Below are 23,359 nucleotides of genomic sequence, written 5' to 3' on the forward strand. Positions count from 1 at the left end.
ACCTCTGATTGTTCACCTTCCTCACAAGTTATTGCCAGTCCGAATTGTTGAGAATAAAACCAGAAATTGCTGGTAATACATAGTGGAACTGGCCACCACTGTGGCGAGTGAAACCGAGTTAATTCTCCAGATCCATGACCCCCTGTCAGCTAACTTGCACTTCGCATCTGTTGGCTGACCTGCTGAGTATTTCCAGCATTTTCTGTATTTATTTGATTTCCAGCATCTGCAGTATTTTGTTTAGCACATGGTCTGTTGGGTGCGAAGCTAAGCTTTAACTTCTTTACTGTTGGTGTTTGTTTGAATAATAGTGGGTGATTGTCAACAGCAAACTGAACTCAGCGGTGTGGTGGAGCTGTTAGAAGGCATTTTTCTTCTGAAAAAGTATTTCGGCACCTACAACAGATTCAGCAGTGTGAACTGTTCTTTCATATGTGGGCATTGCGATCAAATTAATTGCAATTTTTCTCCCCAAAAACAAAGAAAATATTTGACAGAACGGCTTTTCTTGAAGTCAAGCCCATTTTAAGCGTACACAGCTCAAACAAATAATAATTCTGAATACCCACAGTTGGAGAATGACATATCAATTTGGTTTGTTGTCCGTTGGGTTGATTGTTCCTAGAAGACAATTCTCCTCAGTGTGTGCCAACTAAACAAAAACATGGTTAACGTTAATCACTTCTAACCTTTTTTAAATTAAATAGAGTACTCTTGATTTGATACTTTTGAAGTTTTTCTCCCTCGTTACTTTAATGGTTAAGCTAAGAATGATGGAATCATTGCTTCTTTTAGCACCAATTAACTTCATCAAACACTTTACAGCCCTTAGTTACATCCAGATCAAGGTTCCCACTCTGTTGCACTATCAATGTATCATAATTAACATCAAAAAAGCACCCTATACCTTCTCGGTTAACCATTCTTGAGGTTTTGATGTGATTTGAGGGTCAGTTTGCTGCTGAAACTTGGGCAGCCTGGAACTGTGGACCAGGGACTTGATTGAAAGCGTGAACCCCGTACATGTGACATCTGGCAGATGGCCCAGAGTTTGAAGTCAAATCGTGAAAATAATTTGTATTCAATTGTATCCTGAGGCAGACTGAATGAGGTAAAATGTGTGCATTAAAATGATTGAAGCTGCACATCAAAATGTAAGGGTGCAATTACAAGAGCTTGCATTTAATTCATTCCTTTAGCATAGATAAGCATTTGTGGCACATCATAAGAGTGCAGTTGGATGAAAGTGCGGATACCAAAACAAAGGAGAAGGTATTAGGGACAACCAAAAGCTTGGTCAAAGAGATGGTTTTAAAGGAAGGCTTAAAAGCAGGATAAAGAAATAGATAGATAGCTTTAGGGAGGGAATTCCAGAACATGGGGTCTGGACTGTTGAATAAATGACCACCAATGAAGGGAAGGTGGGATGCACAAGAGGCTGGAGTCAGACAAACAGAGGGAGATAGGGTGGCGGGGTGGGTGGTGGTGGCATGGGTGAGGCGTTGGTAGTGGTTGTATGACTGTGGTAGGTTACAGCATCTCTGGAGGTGTAAGCCCATGAGCTTGAGAATTTTAAACTTGTGGTAAAGTGGGGGCTGGGACCACTGTAGGCTAGTAAAGACAGGGGTGACAGGCGAGTAACATGATGCAGAAGAGGACATGTGGAGCAGAGTTTGGGGTGAACTGAACTTTTTTGAGTTTGAAGGATGGGAGGACAGCTAGAACAGCATTAAAATTGTCAAGTTTGGAGGTGATAATAGTGTGGATGAAGGTTTCAGCAGCAGATTAGGTGAGACATGAACAGAGGCCTCCGATGATGTGGAGTTGGAAATGGGTATGCTGGTGATAGGGAGCAACTGGGGTTGGTAGCTCATCCCAGGGTCCAGCAGAATGCAGGGATTGGCTAAGGTATAGATTAGCCAGAGATGGTGGCCATAGAGAGGGATGGAATCAATGGCATGTTAGCATCAAAGCAGCACCACTCAATGCATATTATTCTTCAGGTGAATGGGTGCATGAATATTTCTCCTTTTATTCTGATAGAAACACTGAGGATGAATTAAATTAGGTAAACATTTACCACTGCAACTTTTGTGCTAAGTCCTGTTTGAAGATGACTTGTAGCCTTGATTTTCCGAGTGAACAATGTTAGCAGATATGAACTTTACTCTCAATTTGAAGCCAAAAGAAAGCTGTGCATGCGAACTTTACTTGGCATGACTCCGCGCTGAGTGAATTGTAACTGGAGGAAACCGATAAGCCTGTAATCAGGAAAATATCTGATTTCATTCAAACAATCAATGCCAACTTTTCTTTCAAGAAGCTAAAAATCATGGCGTTTGATGGCTCATATTCACACAACTGAAGAACAATTTTTAAGTTGGGATAGGATGAGTTTTTTAAAAAAAAGTGTTTGCTCTTAGCTACAGAATTAGTTACTGAATCAGTATTGCATGTACAGTTTTTGGATGACTTTTAAAATTTCTTGACAACATGTTAGGGAAGGAAGTTATTTGCTTAGGATGCTTGAAAGATCCTTGCCAAACTTAAATCAACCCTTATGCTCTTTACTGCTGTTTAAGTGTCCTGTGTGGGTTCCTGTTTAGCAGGATGAAAGTCAGATTTTGCAGCCTGTTACCGGGAGAGGGACAGGCCAGCCAGTGTATCATCAAAACAAATCAAGTGAGTGACATCCTTACCACTGAATGTGCTCACATTTATTGGTGATGTTTTAGTCTAGACAGTGCCTTAATAAACAAAAAAACCGTGGGTTTATCAGCAGAATGAGAGAGTGGCAAGTTAAGCCTCTCATTGTTTTTCAGTGGGTGTTACTGGATAAAATGTTATGAAAAATTCACACATCTATGATTCTTCCTGTGATTTATTTTCTCCTTTCGTTTCCTCTTTCAGGGCAGACACTTGTGTTGTTTACAGTATCAAAGTTACCGGTTCTCCTAGCGACCTTCTCCGAATTCCTTGTACTTGCCTCAGAGGCTACACAATGATTTTCCATGGGCCATATTGCAAAGCAGGGACCATCACAGCCTGGACCTCCCCCTGGTTTAGCCTAATATTCACTGCAAATCCCTGATCTTTTAAGCACAGCAGGAATTATTTCTTGCCACCACTCCCAACCTTTGCCCTGGGCTCTTTCCCAAGAATCTTGAGCTATTGAATACAGTGGCAGTAATCAAAGTGTGACAGGAAAAGGCACAAAATATAAGCAGAAGAGTGCAGCAGAAATTAGAACCAGATTGAGTAATAATGATAAAAAGTCAAAGCTTAAGGCTCTTTACCTAAATGCACACAGCATTTGTAACAAGATAGATGAGTTGACAGCACAAACAGAAATAAATTAATATGACTTGATAGCTATTACAGAGACGTGGTTGCAGGGTGACCAAGACTGGGAACTCAATATTCAAGGGTATTCGATGTTCCGGAAAAATAGGCCAAAAGGAAAACGAGGTGGGGTAGCTTTGTTAATAAAGGAAGGTATCAGAGCAGTGGTGAGTAGTGATATAAGTGCAATAGATTGTGATGTGGGATCAGGTTGGGTGTAAATAAGGAATAGAAGGAAAAGAAATCATGGGTGGGATTTGTCTATAGGCCCCTGAAGAGTTGCCGCACTGTAGGACAAAGTATAAATCAGGAAATAATGGAGGCGTGTAAGAAGGGTGCTACAATTGTCATGGGTGATTTAATCTGCATATTGACTGGACAAATCATATTGGCAGGGGTAACATGGAAGACTAATTTGTAGAGTGCATCAGGGATTGTTTCTTAGAGCAATATGTTGCAGAACCTACCTGGGAACAGGCTATTTTAGATCAAGTAATGTGTAATAAGGTGGGATTAATAAAAGATCTTATAGTTAAGGATCTTCTAGGGGGGTAGCAATCACAACATAATAGAATTTCAAATTCAGCTTGAGGGCGAGCAACTCGGGTCTCAAACCAGTGTCCTGGACTTAACTAAGGACAATTACAGAGGTATGAAGAAAGATTGTTTAAAGTGGGCTGGGAAACATAGGCTAAGGGGAAGGTCAGTGGATGAGCAGTGGCAGATATTTAAGCAGATAGTTCATAACGCTCAGTAAATCTTTATCCCGGTCAAAAAGAAGGACTTGATGAGGCGGATGAACCACCCGTGGCTAACAAAGGTGGTCAAGGAGATTATCCAGTCAAAAACTAAGGCATACAAAGCAGCGAAAACTAATGGCAGGCCAGAGGATTGGGAAGTTTTTAGGAACCAGCAGAGGATGACTAATAAGCTAATAAAGAGGGAGAAAATTGATTGTGAAAGTAACTCGGCAAGAAATATAAAAACAAACAGCAAGAGCTTCTACGGGTATATAAAAAGAAAAAGTGGCTAAAGTGAGTGTGGGACCCTTGGAAGATGTGACCGGAGAATTGATAACAGGGAACAGGGAAATGGCATATAACTTAAAGCATTATTTTGCATCGGTCATCACAGTGGAGGACACGATAAACATCCCAAAGGTATCAGATAAGCGAGGAGCTAATGGGAAGAAAGATCTTGTAACAGTCTCTATCACATGGGACAAAGCATTTGACAAACTAATGGGACCAAAGGCAGACAAGTCACCGGGACCTGATGGCCTTCATCCAAGGTTTTTAAAGGAAGTGGCTGCAGAGATAGTGGAGGCATTGGTCGAAATATTCCAGAACTTACTGGGTTCCAGGAGATTCCCAACGGATTGGGAAATTGCTAATGTGACGTCTTTTTTCAAGAAGGGAGGAAGACAAAAAACAGGAAACTATAGGCCAGTCAGCCTAAAATCTGTTGTTGGGAAAATGCTGAAGTCCATTCTTAAGGAAGAAATAGCAGGACATTTAGAAAAGCTTAACACAGTCAAACAGAGTCAATATGGTTTTGTGAAAGGGAAATCATGTTTGACAAATTTGCTAGAGTTCTTTGAGGATATAACGAGCAGAGTTGATAAAGGGGAACCAGTTGATGTAGTGTATTTGGATTTCCAGAAAGCATTTGATAAGATGCCACATAAAAGGTTATTGCACAAGATAGGAGCTCACAGTATTGAGGTTAAGGTATTAGCATGGATTGAGGATTGGTTAACACACAGAAGACAGTCGGGATTAATGGGTCTTTTTCAGTTGGAAAGAAGTGACTAGTGGAGTTCCACAAGGATCAGTCCTAGGGCCTCAATTATTTACTATTTATTTTAATGACTTGGAGGAGGGGGCAGAGTGTAAAGTATCCAAATTTGCTGACGATACAAAAGTAGGTGGGAGGGCATGTTGTGATGAGAGCATAAGGAATCTGCAAGGTGATATAGATAAGTTGACTGAGTGGGCAAAAACTTGGCAGATGGAGTTTAATGTAGGGAAGTGTGAGGTCATGCACTTTGGTAGGAAGAATCAAAAGGCAGGTTATTATTTAAATGGAGAGAGACTCCAAAAAGTGCAGCACAGAGGGATGTTCTTGTGCATGAAACACAAAAAGTTAGTATGCAGGTGCAGCTAGTAATTAAGAAGGCAAATGGAATTTTGACCTGTATTGCTAGGGGGTTGGAGTTTAAAAATAGGGAAGTCTTGTTACAACTGTACAAGGTGTTGTTGAGGCCACACCTAGAGTACTGTGTACAGTTTTGGTCCCCGTATTTAAGAAAGGATACACTGGCATTGGAGGCAGTTAAAAAGAGATTCACTAGGCTGCATCCTGGGCTGCTTGCCTTTGCAGCTCCAGCAAGTATGACATGAACGATTCCAGAGGCTTGTCATCTGACTCGGGCTCAGCAAATTTCTGGCCTCCAGCAGCTCTCCGAATGCTGGACGCCTGGGAAGTCCCTGCCGCTGTCTTCTGTGGATCAGACACAGTGCGATGTGCTCACCACGTTATGGTCCTGGGGCTACTCTAAAGCTGGGTCCCACTGAGGTGTATTTCTGTGCTGGTGGAGGGTGTAGGTGAGCACTCTGACAGGATTTTGGGAAGGATGCCTCCAGATTCCTCTTCAGAGGTTTGTTTGGGGCTTGATTGGAGGCCCTGAGTCGTGGACTCCATCGGCTGTTTGGCAGATGTGCCTGCGAAAGCAAGAGGAGATAATCAGTGCATGGCAGTGGCCTGTGAAAGAGGACACATCACTCACGGCATGGTTATCTGATGGATGTTGAACTGTTGGATCCTCACTTGGTAAGAGCACCACCGACCTCACTGTCAGCACAAGAATGGTCCAGATCCTTGCCAGCCAGCTGGATGGTTCTGTTTTCAAAGTCCATGAGGACCTTGGTTCCATCAATGTATTCTCTTCCAGCCCCATAACCCTCTGAGATATCTGTGCTCCTCTAATTCTGGCTTCTTGTGCATCACTGATTTTAATTGCTTCACTATTGATGGTCGTGTCTTCTGTTGCCTCAGCCCTGAGCTCTGGAATTCCCTTATAAACCTCCCTGCCTCTCTACCTCGCTTCCCTCTTTTAAGGCACTGCTTAAAACCTACCTCTTTGACCAAGCTTTTGTTAACCTGACCTAATATCTCCTTATGTGGCTCAGTGTCATGCTTTTTTTATAATGCTCCTGTGAAGCGCCTTGGGACATTTAATTTCATTAAAGGCACAATATAAATATAACTTGTTAAATTTATGAAACAGTCCAGTGCTTGGCTGTGAGTTTTTAAGTTAAATGAGAAAGCACTTCATTGCAGCTTACCAGGAATATATCACACAGCTATTTAGCTTATTAATCAGACCCCACCCTGAATCAGTCTGTTGTTCCAGTCACCTCATCATGAAAGGAAAATTGCCTTCTCCTGCATTCTCTCAAAAGATTCTAGATGTTAGAAATTTTAGGTTTGGAACAAAAGTTGAGGTAGTTTAAGTGATATAATTGAACCTTTCACGATGGTGGAAGGGATTAAGTGAGTTGATCCAGCCAAATTGTTCATTGTGATGGGGGAGGACTCAGTTGCTGCTGCTGCTTGTAGCTACCCCTACCAGGAGATCTGCTGTCATGGTATGTTACACCCCGTCTGACTTATACTATCCTTACACATCCACTGTAGCTCGTCTGCAGCTGCATTGTGACATCTGTCATCTAACAACTACGCCTTGGTCAGTTATCAAGGGAATAAAAATTAGGAAGGTAGCAGCAACAGAAACCTTATATATTTCTGTCACAAAGACTACTTTATTCACTTTCTGTAACATCGCTCGTTTCTGTCTGTCCTTCAGCCTTTTCACTGCAGACCCTTCATAACATGCCTCATCCATCTTCAAATTCAACTACTTCAGTGCCCTCCTTAATAAAAACAGAAAGTGCTGGAAATACTCAGCAGATCTGCCAGCATCTGTGGGAGAAAAGCAGGGTTAATGTTTCGAGTCCAATATGACTTCTTCAGAACTGAAGGAAGGTAGAAATGTGATGGGTTTTATTCTGTCAAAAGGGGTAGGGGGAGGAAGAACAAAAGGGAAGGTTTAGGATAGGGTAGAGGGTTTAAATGACAAAGATGTTTTGCAATAAAAAAGCAAGGGGAGTGGTAATTGTTTTGGTTAAGAAACAAAGCAATTGTTCAGATTGGGTGTTAATGGCAGAATAATGAGCAGCTCCATCCGAAAATAAATACATGAACAAGATTCAGACGGACATATGACAAAAACAAAGCAATCAAAATGGGGGCAGAGTTCATGTTCTGACTTTGTTGAACTCAATGTTGAGTCCAGAAGGCTGTAAGCTGCCTAACCAGAAGATGAAGTGTTGTTCCTTGAGCTTGCGTTGAGCTTCAATGCAACACTGCAGCAGGCTGAGGGCGGGAATATCAGCGTGAGATCAAGGTAGTGAATTAAAATAGCAAACAATTGGAAGCTCCTTCAACTATCTCTGGATTTTCTTCCCAAAGCCTGTACCTCCCAGTCCCTTCTGAAAACCCAACTCTTTGACCAAGCATTTGGTCCTATTCCTAGATTCCTCTTTCCTGGCTTGGCGTCTGGATGTTTGATAGAAATTCAATTCCAATTCATCACTGGTTCTCAAATAAATTGTGTACTGTGTAACTTTGATTTGGAGAAGCTTGTCAAGTACTGACATGAATGGCACAGATGGTCACCAGGGATATGATAAATGCACAAGCAAATATCAGGCTAAAAGAAAGGAATACTTATATTTGTAAAGTATCTTTTCTGACCACAGAAGCCCCAAAGTGCTTTACAATCACTTAAAGTACTTTTGAAGTATAGAAACTATCCTACTGTGGAGAAGCCTTGTAGCCAAGTTGTGCACAGCAAGTTCTCATGACATGCTCCCAGTGTTTGTGCATAGGCATGTTCAGAGAAATTGTCACACCAAAGTTTTTTAGAATAGATAGGTGCTTGATGGTCAGCATGGACAGGATGGGCTGAAGGGCCTGCTTCTGTGCTGTATAACTCGATGACACACAGCAAAGATAAAGATGACTAGACAATCTGTTTTATTGCTGGTTCAGGGATAAATGTTGGCCGGGACACCAGGTAACCAGAGCAGCCCTGCTCTTCTTTATGTAGTGCGATTGAATTGTCTGAAAATCTTGAAGGGTTGATGCCACCTAATCCTTTCTTATCTTCATTATACAAAAATATCATGAGCATTATAACATCAACAACCATCAGTGCGCAGGTAATTGTATCTGAGATTTGGAAGGTGTCTTCCGCCCCTATTTTTGGCAGGTGTTGCAATGCCCCAGGTCAAATGTACCAGACATTCATGTTGTATTTTTATTCTTTAATACAGAATGATTACCACTTTGAGTACACGGAATGTGATAGCACTGGTTCCCGGTGGAGAGTTGCTATTCCTAAATCTCCTGGAAAATGCACAGGATTGCCTGAACCAATCAAAGGCAGAGAATGCTGTAAGTTACTGCTTGAACTGTTCATTGGGATAAAAGAAAAGTGTAATTAATTCAGTACTTCATCATGCCGAGCTGCTTATTATGTTAGCTGCTATCATTCTATACAGTTAGATTTGCATTTTATTTTAAACCGGATGCAATATTTACAAGATGAATCCAGTATCTTTAGGTTATTCGCTAACATATATTCTGAATAATGGATACGGTAGCGCAGTAGTCACGATACTGGACTAGAAATCCAAGGCCTGAGTTCAAATTCCACTACAGCAGCTGGAGAATTTAAATTGATTTAAATAACTCTGGGATAATAAATAATAATATAATAATAAAATAATAATAAACGGGATATAGATCGGTTGGAGACTTGGGCGGAGAAATCGCAGATGGAGTTTAATCCGGACAAATGCGAGGTACTGCATTTTTGGAAGGTCTAATACAGGTAGGAATTATACAGTAAATGACAGAACCCTTAAGTGCATCGATGGGCAGAGGTATCTGGGTGTACAGGTCCACAGGTCACTGAAAGTGGCAATGCAGGTGGATAAGGTAGTCAGGAAGGCATATGGCATGCTTGCCTTCATTGGCATGGGTATTGAGTATAAAAGCTGGGAAGTCATGCTGCAGCTGTATAGAACCTTGGTTAGGCCACACTTGGAATATTGCATGCAATTCTGGTTGCCACATTACCAGAAGGATATGGAGGCATTGGAGAGGGTGCAGAGGGGGTTTACCAGGATGCTGCCTGGTCTGGAGGCTATTAGCTATGAGAAGAGGTTGGAGAAACTCAGATTGTTCTCACTAGAGCGACGGAGATTGAGGGGTGACTTGATAGAAGTTTACAGTGGCATGGACAGAGTTGATAGTCAGAAGTTTTTTCCCAGGGTGGAAGAGTCAATTACTAGGGGACATAGATTTAAGGTGAGAGGAAAAAGCTTTAGTGGAGATGTGTGGGGCAAGTTTTTTACACAGAGGGTAGTGAGTGTCTGGAATTCGCTGCCAGAGGAGGTGGTGGAAGCAGGTACGATAGTAGTGTTTAAGAGGCAGCTTGACAAATACATGAATAGGATGGGAATAGAGGGATACGGACCCCGGAAGTGCAAAATGTTTTGGTTTGACAGGCAATATGATCAGCGCAGGCTTGGAGGGCCGAAGGGCCTGTTCCTGTGCTGTACTTTTCTTTGTTCTTTGTTCTTTGTTCTAATTGGGATACAATTTCATTGATAATGAAGATCTACAAGTAACCAATCCTATATTGTGAGTCTAGTCAGTGAGTGACTTCAGGCGTTCCAACCATGGAAGGTATCACAAATGATCCTGATCCTGTCCTCTCCTTTTGCAAGGGTTTGAGCAAATAGCAATCAGGAGTGTTTTTCTCCACAGCTTCTTAAGCCAGGAGTGCTGAGGTCAGCGGAGATCAGCAAACTCAAATGAGCATCACAAAGCACCTCTTTCAATACTCACTTCAGTTATCTTCAAATTATTTCCCAATCTCCCCACTGCTTGCTTACTTGAATCCTTTTTCCTAAGAAGTATTTCTTCTTGGACCTTAACCGTTTTTTGTCCTCATTCAGCCACTGTGGTTTTAGGTTTTCTCATTTTCTTCGTTTGTATAGGCATTTAATTCTTTAAAGTTCCAGTAAATAACATGAAATAATTCTATCCCCGACTCACTGCAAAATAAATCTGTGTTTGCCAGGAGTGTGAAACAAGGTCCTATTGTAAGGTTGGCTGTCCGAGGGCTGTGAACCTGCTACTGGTACTCATGGACCATTTGCACTTCACTTCAAAATTCAGAAAGGTCCTGATAGAGTAAATAGGAAGAAACAGTTTCCATTGGCAGGAGGGCTGATAATCAGGAGATGGTTGGCAAATGAGCCATAATGGAGATATGAATTGTTTTTGTGCAGTGAATTGTTGTGGTTTCGAATGGACTGCCTGAAAAGGTAGAAGAAGCATATTCAATAGCGACTTTCAAAAGTGATTTTTTGAAAACATTTGCAGGGCTATGGGGCAAGAGAAGGGGAATGAGACTAATTGGGTAGCTCTTTCAAAGAACCAGCACAGACATGATGGGCCAAATGGTCTCCTGTGCTGTAAGATTCTATGATCGTATATAGCCCGTAAGGATGAAAATTCCACGTGGTGTGTTGAAGAAAGCAGGCATAACAGGCTAAGTTACTTTTTCCCAGGTTCATTACACTGTCATATTTGCTTCAGAAGCAACTCTTATTGGATTCATTAATAGGCAAACATGATTGTGTAGATAGCGTGCTATATATAGGGTGGTTCATAATATTAGAGTTGCTGACGGTATTTGTATTGGAGTTTGCTTATGGACTTCTATTTGATTACTGAGTCATTGCTGAGAGTCAGTACCTTAAATGTATTTGACATATTATTTAATTGAAGATAATGTCCAATTCCAATTCAGAACTTGCTAATCAACCTGCTCTGTTCGAGAAATCAGCCTATGCCTCGAGATTGAAAGGTGACCTTGCACATACAGACTACAAAATGCCAAGATGAGAACTATGGTTAAAACAGAAAATGCTGGAAGCGCTCAGCAGGCCTGGCAGCATCTGTGGGGAGAGAAGGAGAGTTTAACATGATTTCGGACGAAGGGTCACTGACCTGAAGCGTTAAGTCTTGTTTCTCGCTCCACAAGTGCAGCCAGACCAGCTGAGTGTTTTCAGCACTTTCTATTTACGATTTCTAGCATCTGTGGTTCTTTGCTGTTCTAAAATGAGAAAACTTGAAATTGGAAGTTGGTGATACAAACTATTTTTGCCAATATGTTGGTTTGAACCGTTACATATTTTGCTCTAGTCTGTAGACAAAGTATTAATTTTTCTACATATTAAAATACTTTGATAACTTACAGGAATAGGGAGAGAGCTGGATGTAACTGAAATGCAATAATCAGTATAAATCTTTTGTTAATCTGCTCTTGTCAGGACCAATGAACTTTAATGTCAGAATGATTTATTTCCAAAGAGATTGATGGACATTGGAATCCTCATTGTAATCACTAAACCAAAATGAATATACATTTCCTCTAAGACACAAAAACCCAACATGAAAGGTAAATCAACCGTGGTTAACAAAAGAAATTAAAGATTGCATTAGATCAAAGGAAGTGACTTATAAGGTTATCAGAAAAAGTGGTGAGCCTGAGGATTGGGAGCAGTTTAGAATCCTGCAATACAACACCAAGAAACTGATAAAGGGAGAAGAGAATATGAATGCATATTCATTGTGAGAAACATAAAGGCAGACTGTAAAAGCTTCTTTAAGAAAAGATTAGCAAGGACAAATGTAGGTCTATTAGATGTGGAGACAGAGGAATTCATAATGAGGAATAGGGGAATAGCGGAGAAACTAAACAATTATTTTGTGTCTGTCTTCATGGAGGAAGATACAGAAAATCTCCCAGAAATACTAGGGAACCAAGGGGGCTTGTCAAAATGAGAAACTGAAAGAAATTAGTATTAATTAAGAGGTAGAACATGAAAAATTAATTGGATTGGAGGTTGATAAATCCCCTGGACCTGATGAGCTACATCCCAGAGTGTTGAAGGAGGTGGCTGTAGAGATGGTGGATGCATTGGTGGTTATCTTTGAAAATCTACAGAGTCGGGAAAGGTCCCTGCAGATTGCAAAGTAGCAAATATATCCTCGCTATTGAAGAAGGGAGGAAGAAAGAAAATGGAGAATGACAGACCCGTTAGCTTGACATCAGTAGTCGGGAAAATATTAGAATCTAATATAAAGGATGTAATGACTGGACATTAGAAAATCATGATATGATTGGTCAGAGTCAACATGGCTGTATGAAAGGGAAATCATGCTTGACAAGTGTGTTGGGGTTTTTTGAGTATGTTACTTTTAGCATAGGTAAAGGAGAACCAGCGGATGTGGTGTATTTGGATTTTCAGAAAGCTTTTGATAAGGTCCCACACGGGACGTTAGCAAACAAGATTTGAGCACATGGGATTGGGGGAAATATATGGATTAAGAATTGATTAACAGACAGAAAACAGAGTAGTAGAGATAAATGGGTTATAGTAGGGATAAACGATATGGCACAGGATGTTACTAGTGGGGTACCTCAAGGATCTGTGCTGGGGCCACATCACAAATGATTTGGATGTGGAGACCAAATGTAATATTTTCAAATTTACTGATGATAAAAAAATAGGTGGGGATGTGTGTTGTGAGGAGGATGCAAGGAAGCTTCAAGGAGATTTGGAAAGGCTAAATGACTGGGCAGAAACATGACAGATGGAATATAATGCGAATAAGTGTGATGTTATCCACTTTGGTAGAAAAAACAGAAAGGCAGAGTATTTTTTAAATGGTGCGAGGCTGGGAAGTGGACATCAACACTTGTTCATGAGTCACTAAAAGCTAGCACACAGGCTCAGCAGCAATTAGGAAGTTAAATGGTATGTTGGCTTTCATCACAGGGAGATTTGAGTGCAGGAGTAAAGATGTCTTCCTGCAGTTGTACAGAGCCTTGGTGAGACCGCACCTGGAGTATTGCCTTGAGTGATGTTGCAAGACTTTTCAATGTGAGGCATATTCAAATGGCACAATTAAGCTGCAAAAACTAGTCGCCTACCATCCCTGCATCTCTTTCCTCAGAGATGTCTTATCGTGGGCATTTGGTGAAGAACTTAAACATGCTCTTTATTTTCCTGTTGACTCTCTAGTCCTAACGAGGCAAATGGACTCTCAAAAATCTGACTAGTTTCCTCTAGTAGGTTGAACTTGTTTTGAACTGATGAAACAGCCGTTCAATAATCAGCCACCTTCAATAATCTCAGGAGCAAACCAGCTTTTAGACTTGTGGATTCAAATACATCTTGTTCAGCAGAGAGTGGGGAAGGTGTGACTTGCAATCGTGCCTTTTTTTTTGTTTTCCAGCCTTTTCTTGCGGATCGGGGGAGTTTCTGGAGCTGTTAAACCAGGCCTGCAGTAAATGTGCAGCAGGCAGTTACTCGTTGGGCAGTGGCATTAGATTTGATGAATGGGATACTTTGCCACTTGGATTTGCTACTGTGGCTACCTTTGTAGACGATATAGAAAGTAGCAGTGCCAGCAGTAACAACTGTAACTCGTAAGTAAACCAGTGACAAATTATTGTTCTGCCCCATCTGTGTTGGGAGCTTATACAAGTTCTTTTCTCTGTTGTAATCAGTTGTATTTCTGTAGGTTATTATTCAACTAGTAACCAACATTTAGCTTTAATTTGTGCAGAAGATAATTAATGTTCAGCAGAAGCTAATTTGATTTTTTTCTATTATGCTCATCAATATGAATTTTCAAAGAGGCTTATTACCAAGTGTATTTTCATGGGTAACATTGAGAGCAGACAGTATTTTGGTCCACCTCCTCTGATTACCATTGGGTTTTGAGTAAACATGTTGGAGCTGGAGCAGAAACAATGGGTGGAATTTCACGCCAGCGGGATTTTATTACCAAGCAGAAGTCAATTGACTTTTGAACGGCCTGCCACATTTTATGGCCCTGCCCCCACCCCCCGCCCCCCCCCCCGCCACGACAGGGCCATAAAATTCTGCCCAGTGCTTCCATTGGGAAATCTAAGTCTTTCGGTGCGATTTTGGCTACCGTGGTGAATAGCATGAGGCGGGACATTTCCTGACCTCCGGACCCACCTGGGTAGTAAGTGCCTTAAACACACGATTTTTCACTCTGGGAAGGTGGGTGTGGGATAGAGTTGGGCTCACTGTCCCTGGAAGTAGAGTGTAGGTGGGCACAGGAGCGGGCCAGCGCTGAGTTTGTCCCAAACGTTTTAGCAGTTGCTAAAGCTCTAGTCCACATCTCCCACACCCTCTCATTCCCCATGCATCCACCACCCCCCCCACCCCCCCCCCCCCCACTCCCTCATCCCATGGCTCCTCATACCCTCCATGTCGACTCAATACCAAGTCATGCCCCCCAACCACCCCCAATGGAACCTTATACCCTCCATGCCACCTCCATAGTCACTCACCCAGTATCCACCATGGGCAGATCTCAGGTGTCAGATGTGGAGATGAGAGCAAATAAACTTCTAACAATCCGAGAGATCACTGCTGTTAGTTTTACTGTATAGTTCCAGTTGGCTGTTATTGAGTTGGAAGATCAAATGTGCTGGATCACCAACACTCCACTGGCAACTGGCCAGTATTTACGATTTCCTACTGCAAATAGGCTGTGAGTGGAGAGTGCACAGTCCCTCTCAAAAAGTAATGTCTCCCATTAAAACGAAATGTGTATTCACCTCATTGTCTCAATGAAACTTTCAAAAAATAAGGGGCCTGACTTTTATGTCTTCTGTCTTTTATCATTTGGACTCCTTGTCTTGTAATTAAATGCTGCTTTTACAGGTCATCTTGGATTCCACAAGGGAGTTATATTGCTTCTAACAGAGACGACTGCACAGTTTCCCTCATTTATTCAGTTCACTTGAAGAAACCAGGAAGCGTTACGTTTGATTATCAGTATCTGGATAACAGTATCTTTTTTGAGTTTTTTGTAAGTCCAGTTCTATAAAATACATTTTTTTTAACATTTTTAAAAAAAATTGTGAAAAGTAAATTACTGTGGACCCAATATAATGTGTGGGAGAGTTACATTTAAATAGTGCCTTTGATGTCCACAGGTTCTTCGAAATCATTAAACTGCTAGTGGATTATTTTGAAGTATAATTAAAAAAAGTAGCTCATTCTCATGCATCAAGATCACATAAATAACAATGAGATGGATGACAGGTAATCTGTTTTGTTAATAATAAATGATGGCCAGGACATTGAGAGAGCTCTGCTATCCTGGAATCTTTTATGCTCATCTGAAAGACCGTAACCTCAGGAAATAAATACACTGAAGCATTACCTAGAATCGGGTTTGAAGCTAGATCATTCTGACACTGAGGTCTATTACTGAGCTAGGCTGAACCTAATACTATGTATTTTGGCACAACTGCCATAATTTCGATATTAGAGTGGTGAAAAGACATCGTTTTGGTTAAGAATTGCCAATTCAACCTTTTTAAATTGCTTCTTTTAGACGTTAATATTTTTATGTTGGGAGTACTTCGAGACTTTGATGAGGAGCCCATGTGATATAATTTCTTTCCTACCTGAAGGCTGATATGTATAAATAGAGAACAAGATAGTTGCAAATGAGTTATGGTCAGATTTAGATCCAATAGCTTCTTTAGAATTCTAACTATCACAACTGGACAAGATGACTTAATGTAGACAAATAATTCAGCTACAATTAAACTCAAAGATGTCACAAATATCAATAAAAGAATTGCCTTTTATATAGCAGAATGAGCCAGTTCTGGTACGTTCAAGATCATTAATGATGTAACTCAAAATATGATTAGACATTACTTGTGAATTGTTAGAATATCTTACTTATCGCCTGTAAAGTTCTCATGGCTTATGTATATGCATGTAAAGGAGTTTGTTGAAGAATTCTGATTTTTGGAAAAGGCTCAGCTTCAATTGTTAAATGCTTGGAGTCCTAAATGCCTGAGACTTGTTGAGCTGTCAGAGAGCCGTTACTAGGTCTGTTGTGGCCTTGAGCCTGTTCTAGATCCTGGGATCAAGATCATTTCATTGCTGGGGGAGGTGCAGGGACCATTTTTGCCATTGCTAGGGATAATGTCACCTTCAGTGGGTATGGCTGGAAATTTAACGTGACAGCAAGGTACACTCTAGAATTATTCTGCCTCTGCTCTTCCTCCCAGACCAAGAATTGAAGGGACTTGATCTCAATCCACTGTAGTGTCACATTTGATGAAGAAATTAAAGAAAACAAGAAAGGCCATATTAGAAAGGGAAGACATGCCTTGCAGAATACAATCATCCCTTTATCTCCTTTTCTCACTTAAAAAGGAGTGAACACCTTTAAGAGTTTAATACCACTGTAGATGTTGACTCCTTGGGCACCAGTAAGGTGACCATTGGACCATTGATGTATATGTGAAAACTGGTTTGATAGGTCCCAACTTTGTTTTTGTTTTAGAAACCGTGGAGGTAAGTTACTGACCAAATTTACAGGAGTTTACTAATGAACTTTTAAAATAAGGAATAAAACATTTATTAAACAAGGGAAAAAAAGAGCTATATTACACCAGACAAAAAGGTTGGAAAGATTTCAATACAAACACTAGTAAATGATTCAAATCACACTATTCCTTCAGCCCTGCTATACCTTTACAGAGACATACAAATTCAGAAAGATAATACAATTTACAATATCCACCTTTATTCTCTGACATTCAGTGTTAGTACACAACACATGTGAATTAACAGGTGAACTGTGGTTGGTCACACCAACCCTAAAACAAGTGACAGATGCCACCAAAGCAGATTCCATGGATTTCTCATCAACCCCCCCCCCCGCCAAAGACACTGGCAGCATCAGTGGAGAGGATCACAGTTAACATTTCGAGTCCAAATGACCCTTCAACAGAACTGAAACTTTGACTTTCTCACAAGGGCCTCCAATCTCCACGTTCAAAACTTGCCTGGGAATTCTCTCCCTCATCTCGCTCTCGCTCGGATGGCTTCAACCAGGATTCACCTCCAGTGTTTCAATCTTGCCTTCTGAGACTCCTTTCTCCTGGAACTCCGCGTACACTCAAGCTTCATCTTCCAAGCACAATTTCAGATCTTCGGCTGTGCCAAGCAGAACACCACTGCTCCAAAGGGGTACCTCTGCCCTTACAGCCCGCGGCATGGAACCACCAACCTTCAGCTGCCCTCTTGGATCTTCGGGGCTTCTCTCAAGCCCATTTTGCTCCTCATAGCTCGGTCTCCTCGATTTGGAGTCAATTGCTCTGCTCCTTTCTCTCAGCTTTGTTTAACAGGATCTATATCTGATCTCCACCCTTCTCCTTTACACAGGACTGTCTTCTGGGATCTGTTTCTGAACCAGTCCCTTGTTTGGGATTTTTGTCTTGGTTTGTGACCTCTCCCTGTCCCCCCTTCCTGTGTCCAGCTCCCTGGGACACATTCTCTGCATTGGTGCTCCTCTTCAGATCACCTGACCTGCAGTTCCACGCTTTCACTTTTCTTCTGCGCAGGTGTGCAGGGCCAGTTCCTGGCCTAATGTCGTAAAAGAAATGAACTGCGTATGTGCGCAGGGCCTGTTCCCGGCCTGAAGATGTGAAAGATACAAAATGTGCATGTGCGGCTCTTTCCCAGCCAAAGCATGCGCAGAAGTCCCGAACTCTGAACTCCCGATTAAGGTACATTTTTCTTTCTCTTGAGTTTCATCACACTCCGGACAGCCTGACTGAGGTCAGTTGGCTGACCACAGCCCAGGAATCGAACCTGCGGGATCAGTGACCAATAAAATCAAAGCCCTGTATAAACTTACTGTGTCATTTGGGGAGCCCAAACTCTTATTTTGTCAATATTCATAACTCTATGGCCAGAATCTTGGTGTCGACGTGTGTGCCTGCCGAACTAGCAAAGGCCTATTAAGGCCATCTAAAAACTAATTAAAACACCTAACAGAGCCGCCTGTCCAACCTTAAGGTTGATGGGCAGGTGAAGAGCCCAGGCGGCCTTTGCATTTATCATGAAACCTCATCCACGGGTGGGATGAGGTTTCACGAAGTGTTTATAAATTGAGTAAAAATTTTTATTAAAATTCATTGGCATGTCCCAGCTCATGTGACACTGTCACATGAGGGGGACATGCCTTAAAAAAATTTTTTCTTTACTTTATTAAGATTTTTGACCATCAAGTTGGTCTCCCTGAGGCAGCTCTGTGCTTCAGGGAGATTGCTGCTCTCTTTCACGATCCTACACAAAAGAGCGCAGGCCCCGACTCAGCTGCCTACCACCACCCCCCCGCCGTCCGTACAGGGAGCCGCTCAGCGCTTCCGGGTGCGCGTCGTACTGGGTGGGCTTTAATTGGCCCTGCCCACGTAAAATGGCGGCGCGCAGCCAATCGCTGGCGGCCCACTCCCACTCAGCCTCCCTGATGGGGAGAAAATTCTCCCCCATAGGTCAATGAAATTAGGTGTGCATGTTAACACCACGTCTGAAAGATATTTTTGTTTGAATGGATGAAAGGAAGTGTGTGATTGTTATTTTCCGCAGTTCATTATTCCAATTCCTCTTTCCCCAGGTGCAAAATGATCAGTGTCAAGACACAGAAGCAACAGATCAAAAATGGATGCGTTTAACCGAAAGTGATGAATGGAAGAGTCATTCAGTAAGTGGTACATAGCACCTGATTATTTTAAATGCGTTATGCAAAACAGTATTCATTTAAAAAAAACCTTCTCGAGGGCAACCAGGGTTGGGCAACAAATGCTGGGCCAGCCAGTGAAGCCCACATCCCATGAATGAATAAATAAAGAATGCTCCAAAATGATATGATGAAAGAAAGTTTATAGGACTAGGTTCACAGTGGGTGAACTGACTGCTCTCTGAGTTGGTTATAACGGAGTCTGACTCTAAAAGGGAGGTGGTATTGCTAATTTAATATATATTTAACTTTTCATAGCTTGGTGCAAGAAATAAGCCAGCTAAGTTCCTTAAGTTAGAAAGTAAAGTGTTAGTGTTATTGCAAAACCCACTCAGGTAAAGATGCAGAAATTATTAACAAAAGGTTTAAAATGTGCAAATATTTCCAACTACCCACGAATGCAAAGACAACATATACAGAACGCACCCCTCCTAGCCACCACCCACCCCACCTCCGGCCCTAAGCACACAAAAAAGAAATAAAACTCTGCAGAGTATTAGATGTTAAAAACTTGGTCACGTATCAAGGACAGTCAGAAAAAAAAATCAAGGATTGTCTACAGGCTTGTAGCTGAAGTGAGGCAGTTGGTCTGCAGTCACGTAAATTCAGAATTGGTTTGCAGCAATGAGGTCTTCTGGTGGGTTTTTCAAATTACCAACAGCTCAGCTTTGATGAGAGAGGTTTCAGAAGAAACAGATGCGGAAAGGCTGCTGTCTCTGCGGCAGTCTCTCTCTGACTATTCAAAATCCAATATCTTTTCACCCAAGAGCTGGATCACGTGACCTCTTCCTGAGTGCTCCATAGACTCTGTGCCACCAAAAAGCTTGTGTCCTTCTCAACTCAACATCGTAACTGCTGTTGCCATTGTCCATTTCAAAAAAAGTTAAATACACATGTATGTCCAGTCGATGACATTACAAAGTTACATATGTCCTCCCCGATGACATTGGGCTGTAACTCCTGACTGAGAGGTAATTGAGTTGGATTGCCACTCCGCTCGAAAGTTCTTGCCTGAAAATCAAGCTGATCCTATCTTCACTGACTTCACGACTCATGATGGGTGAGATCTGGGTAGTGCTGCACATCCCCGGGGCCTAGCATCAAGGGCTGTAGAGTAGCAGGTAAGTAAGTCACTCGCCCTTTTTTATGGCACTGGTAAGTTTAAAGGTCTTTGAAAAGGTAAGTGGGTAGGATTTGGTGCGGGTGTGGAGGGGTGTGGGGTTGGGCCTTGGGTGGGGGAGGGGTGGTTGCGTTGTGTTGGTCCTTGGGGAGGGGGCAGGGTCTTGTTGGGCCCTGTGGGTGATGGGCCAGGTCAGGCTGGGCATTGATGGAAGTGGGGGAGGGGTGGGTTGGGTTGGGCCTGGTTGGGGGGATGGCGTGGGTCAGGTAAGGCCTGTTGGTAAGTGAGGGGGGAGTGCATGGGTTGGGTTGGGCCTGGTGGAGGGTTGGGGGGGAGTTGGGTGGTCCTTTAGTAGGGGGTGGGTGTTGGGGAGTCCCTTGGGAGGGAGGGGCCATCGGGGGTGTGAGAGGAGACCTGTTTGGGAGGGGGTGTAGTGTTGGTATGTACCTGGAGGAGTCCCATGGCGGGGGAATAGTCAGGGTGGGGCGGGTATGTGGACAGACCCCTCGGAGTTCGGGATTGTGAGAGGAGACCTTTGTGGGGGGAGGTGGGTGAGTGTGGGGGAGTGGTGTGAGATGGAAAGGGAGGGTGTGGGGGGGTGTGGGGTGGAGGGGGGTGTGGGGGGGGTTGCTGGATGGGGGAGTTGGGGGGCTGTAGGAGGGTGGGTGTGGGGCGGATAGGGGATGTGGGTGTGGGGTGGAGGGGGGCCTGTGGGGGGGTGGAGGGGGGTTGGGGGTGGTGTGGGGGGTGTGTGAATTAGTTACCCAGAAGCTAGAAGAGGCTTTAATTCTTCTAACTTTTTCTGGGTATCTATTAACGTAACCCAATCAGAGCCATCTGAGGTTTAGATTTAAATCACAGTTTTAAGATGGTTCACTGGAGGTCAATTGCCCAGGGATGTTTGCAAACCTTACCTGGGAACTTCCGGGGGTTGGGGGAGGGGGGGCAGGTTCCCCAGTGCATCTTTGGGGTAACCCCCCCAGATAGGACACCTTGGAACTACAGCCCTAAAATGTAACACAATTTTATTGAACACATAACAGAGGTCATTGTGAATAATACTGTTCTGCTTTCAATAGAAGATAAAATGATCCTTTTCTGGGCTTGAAAATTAAAGTGGATAATTTAGAACCGTGTAAATGACAGTATTTTGGTGAGTACAAAAGCAATTGCGGAGAGGAGGACATTGGCCGGGATATTTTGGGTAGCCACTTCACACTCAAATGAGGGTCACTTGGCTGCAGGCGGGACTTCTGGCCTCTTTCGGGAGGGAGCCCCTCCTTAGCGAGCTGCCGGCCAATCTGATTGGTCAGCAGTTCTCCAGCCCCAGTCCAGTGACAGAAGTTGCAAAGGACAGAAGAGGAATTTTGTGAAGATGTTGGAGCCTAAGTCCCGGTAACTGGACGGAAAGGTAAGTATTTGGGACGGGGAGTGTAGGGAAGGCCTGGGGAGGTGGAAAGTGGGGGATTGGGGTGTCGGGGGAGAGGCCGAGGTGGGGTGGGGGAAGAGGGAGGCCCAGCGGCCATCAGGCATTAAGGAGGGGGGGGGGGGGAGGCGTTCAAACTTAGGAGGGGGCTTCTGATCGAGGCGCCCCTTCCCCTCCCTGCCTTAGGCCTAAAGCCGATCATTTTCCTCCATGCCCAGGAAATCCTCCCGCTAGCCCGGAAATTGAGGCTGGGTGGGAAACGGCCCTCAAGTAGCCAATACTTAAGGGCTTCAATTGGGGCAAGGATGGGAGGCCTGTCTGAGGACTCGCCCACCCTGGAGTAAAATCACTGAGAGGTTGGCGTGGGAGGTTGGCATGGGCGGGGGGCGGGTGGGGATCCCAGCAGGAAGCCCATTCGTCCTATTTCAGGCTTCTCCCCACCCCCGCCTGAAAAACCATTGGCGGGGGAGCGAGAAATTAAAGCCATTCACATTATCGCTAAACAAATACAAAGGGCAGAATGTTGCCGTTGGCGAGCGGGGGCAGGCCCAACATGCTGAAGTGTAAAACGACGTGCGGTGACATCAGGAGTGTGTCCTGGCGTCATCGTGTCTCATTTCGATATTTGGTTCGGCAGGCTGGCGCTGGAAGCGGCTGCACACCCACCGAGCTGTTAGCAGCTGCTTAAGGCCATTAAAAAAGTGATTAAAGTTGTTAACAACGCTGCCCCTCTGACCTTAGGGTTGGGGCGGTGCAGGTGAAGAGCCCAAGCGGCCTTCGCGTTTTTCAGGAAACCTCATCCACGGGCGGGATGAGGCCTCCTGAAAGTTCTATAAAATAATTAAATAAATTTTGCAAAGTGCACAAACATGTCTCGGTTCATGTGTCACTGTCACATGAAGGGGACATGTTTAAATAATTTTTTCACTTCTCTTATTGTAAAGTTTTATTATCAACTTACTCCCCCCGAGGCAGCTCCGTGCCTCGGGGTGATTTCTGCGCCCTCTCGCGCGCAGCCCCCCGACTCTCCTTCCTCCCCCCGCCCTGTCCGCGCAGGTAGCGCTGAGCGCCACCGGCTGTGCGTTACGCTGGGCGGGCCTTAATTAGCCGCCCGCATAAAATGGCGGAGTGCCGCCAATCGCAGGCGGCGATCGGCTCCGCTGCCTGTCCCAGCCTGCCCAGCCCACCCACCATAGGAAAGATTCTACCCAAAGAGTGCATAACACTGAAGTGGTTTAAGGGACGTACTTGAAATGTTAAGATTAAGGATATTTGGTGACCATAAACATTTGTGCTGAACTAAAAACATTGAAAATGTTGATGCACTAAATCTTTATTAAGTTAGTGAGCCCACCTGAATGGTGCTATTTTTAACGATCGATTGAATTGGAAGTTAGCCTGTATAATTTACTGTAAACTGCTGACAAAGGGACAGAAACAGCAGAGAGACGGCAATTACTTTGCCAATATATAACACATCAGATTTTTTAGCTCTGAAGAACGGATGTTGAAAGGATTGGGCCACCATTCATTAAATAATTGTCAAAAGTTTGGAAAATGCTGATGAATGGCAATGGAAACAGGAAACCCGTCACTAACCAAGGCTGTCTACCTCAGTTTAAGGCAGCACAGTTTAACACAAAAAGGGATTTCATGGTACAGACGTTAAC

General features: G+C 43.3%; 1 protein-coding gene across 2 annotated transcripts in view; it reads left to right on the forward strand.

Moving 5' to 3' along the window:
• Positions 1–23,359, forward strand: part of elapor2b (endosome-lysosome associated apoptosis and autophagy regulator family member 2b) — a 108,931-nt gene that overhangs the window by 39,837 nt on the left and 45,735 nt on the right. For both annotated transcript variants that reach the window (XM_041202891.1, XM_041202890.1), the window contains 4 exons: positions 8,742–8,862; positions 13,789–13,981; positions 15,255–15,402; positions 19,021–19,107. In XM_041202891.1, coding sequence (XP_041058825.1) covers positions 8,742–8,862; positions 13,789–13,981; positions 15,255–15,402; positions 19,021–19,107 — 549 coding nt within the window. The remainder of the gene's footprint in view (positions 1–8,741; positions 8,863–13,788; positions 13,982–15,254; positions 15,403–19,020; positions 19,108–23,359) is intronic.

Source organism: Carcharodon carcharias, chromosome 13 (assembly GCF_017639515.1).
Source record: "Carcharodon carcharias isolate sCarCar2 chromosome 13, sCarCar2.pri, whole genome shotgun sequence".
NCBI classification, from domain to species: Eukaryota; Metazoa; Chordata; class Chondrichthyes; order Lamniformes; family Lamnidae; genus Carcharodon; species Carcharodon carcharias.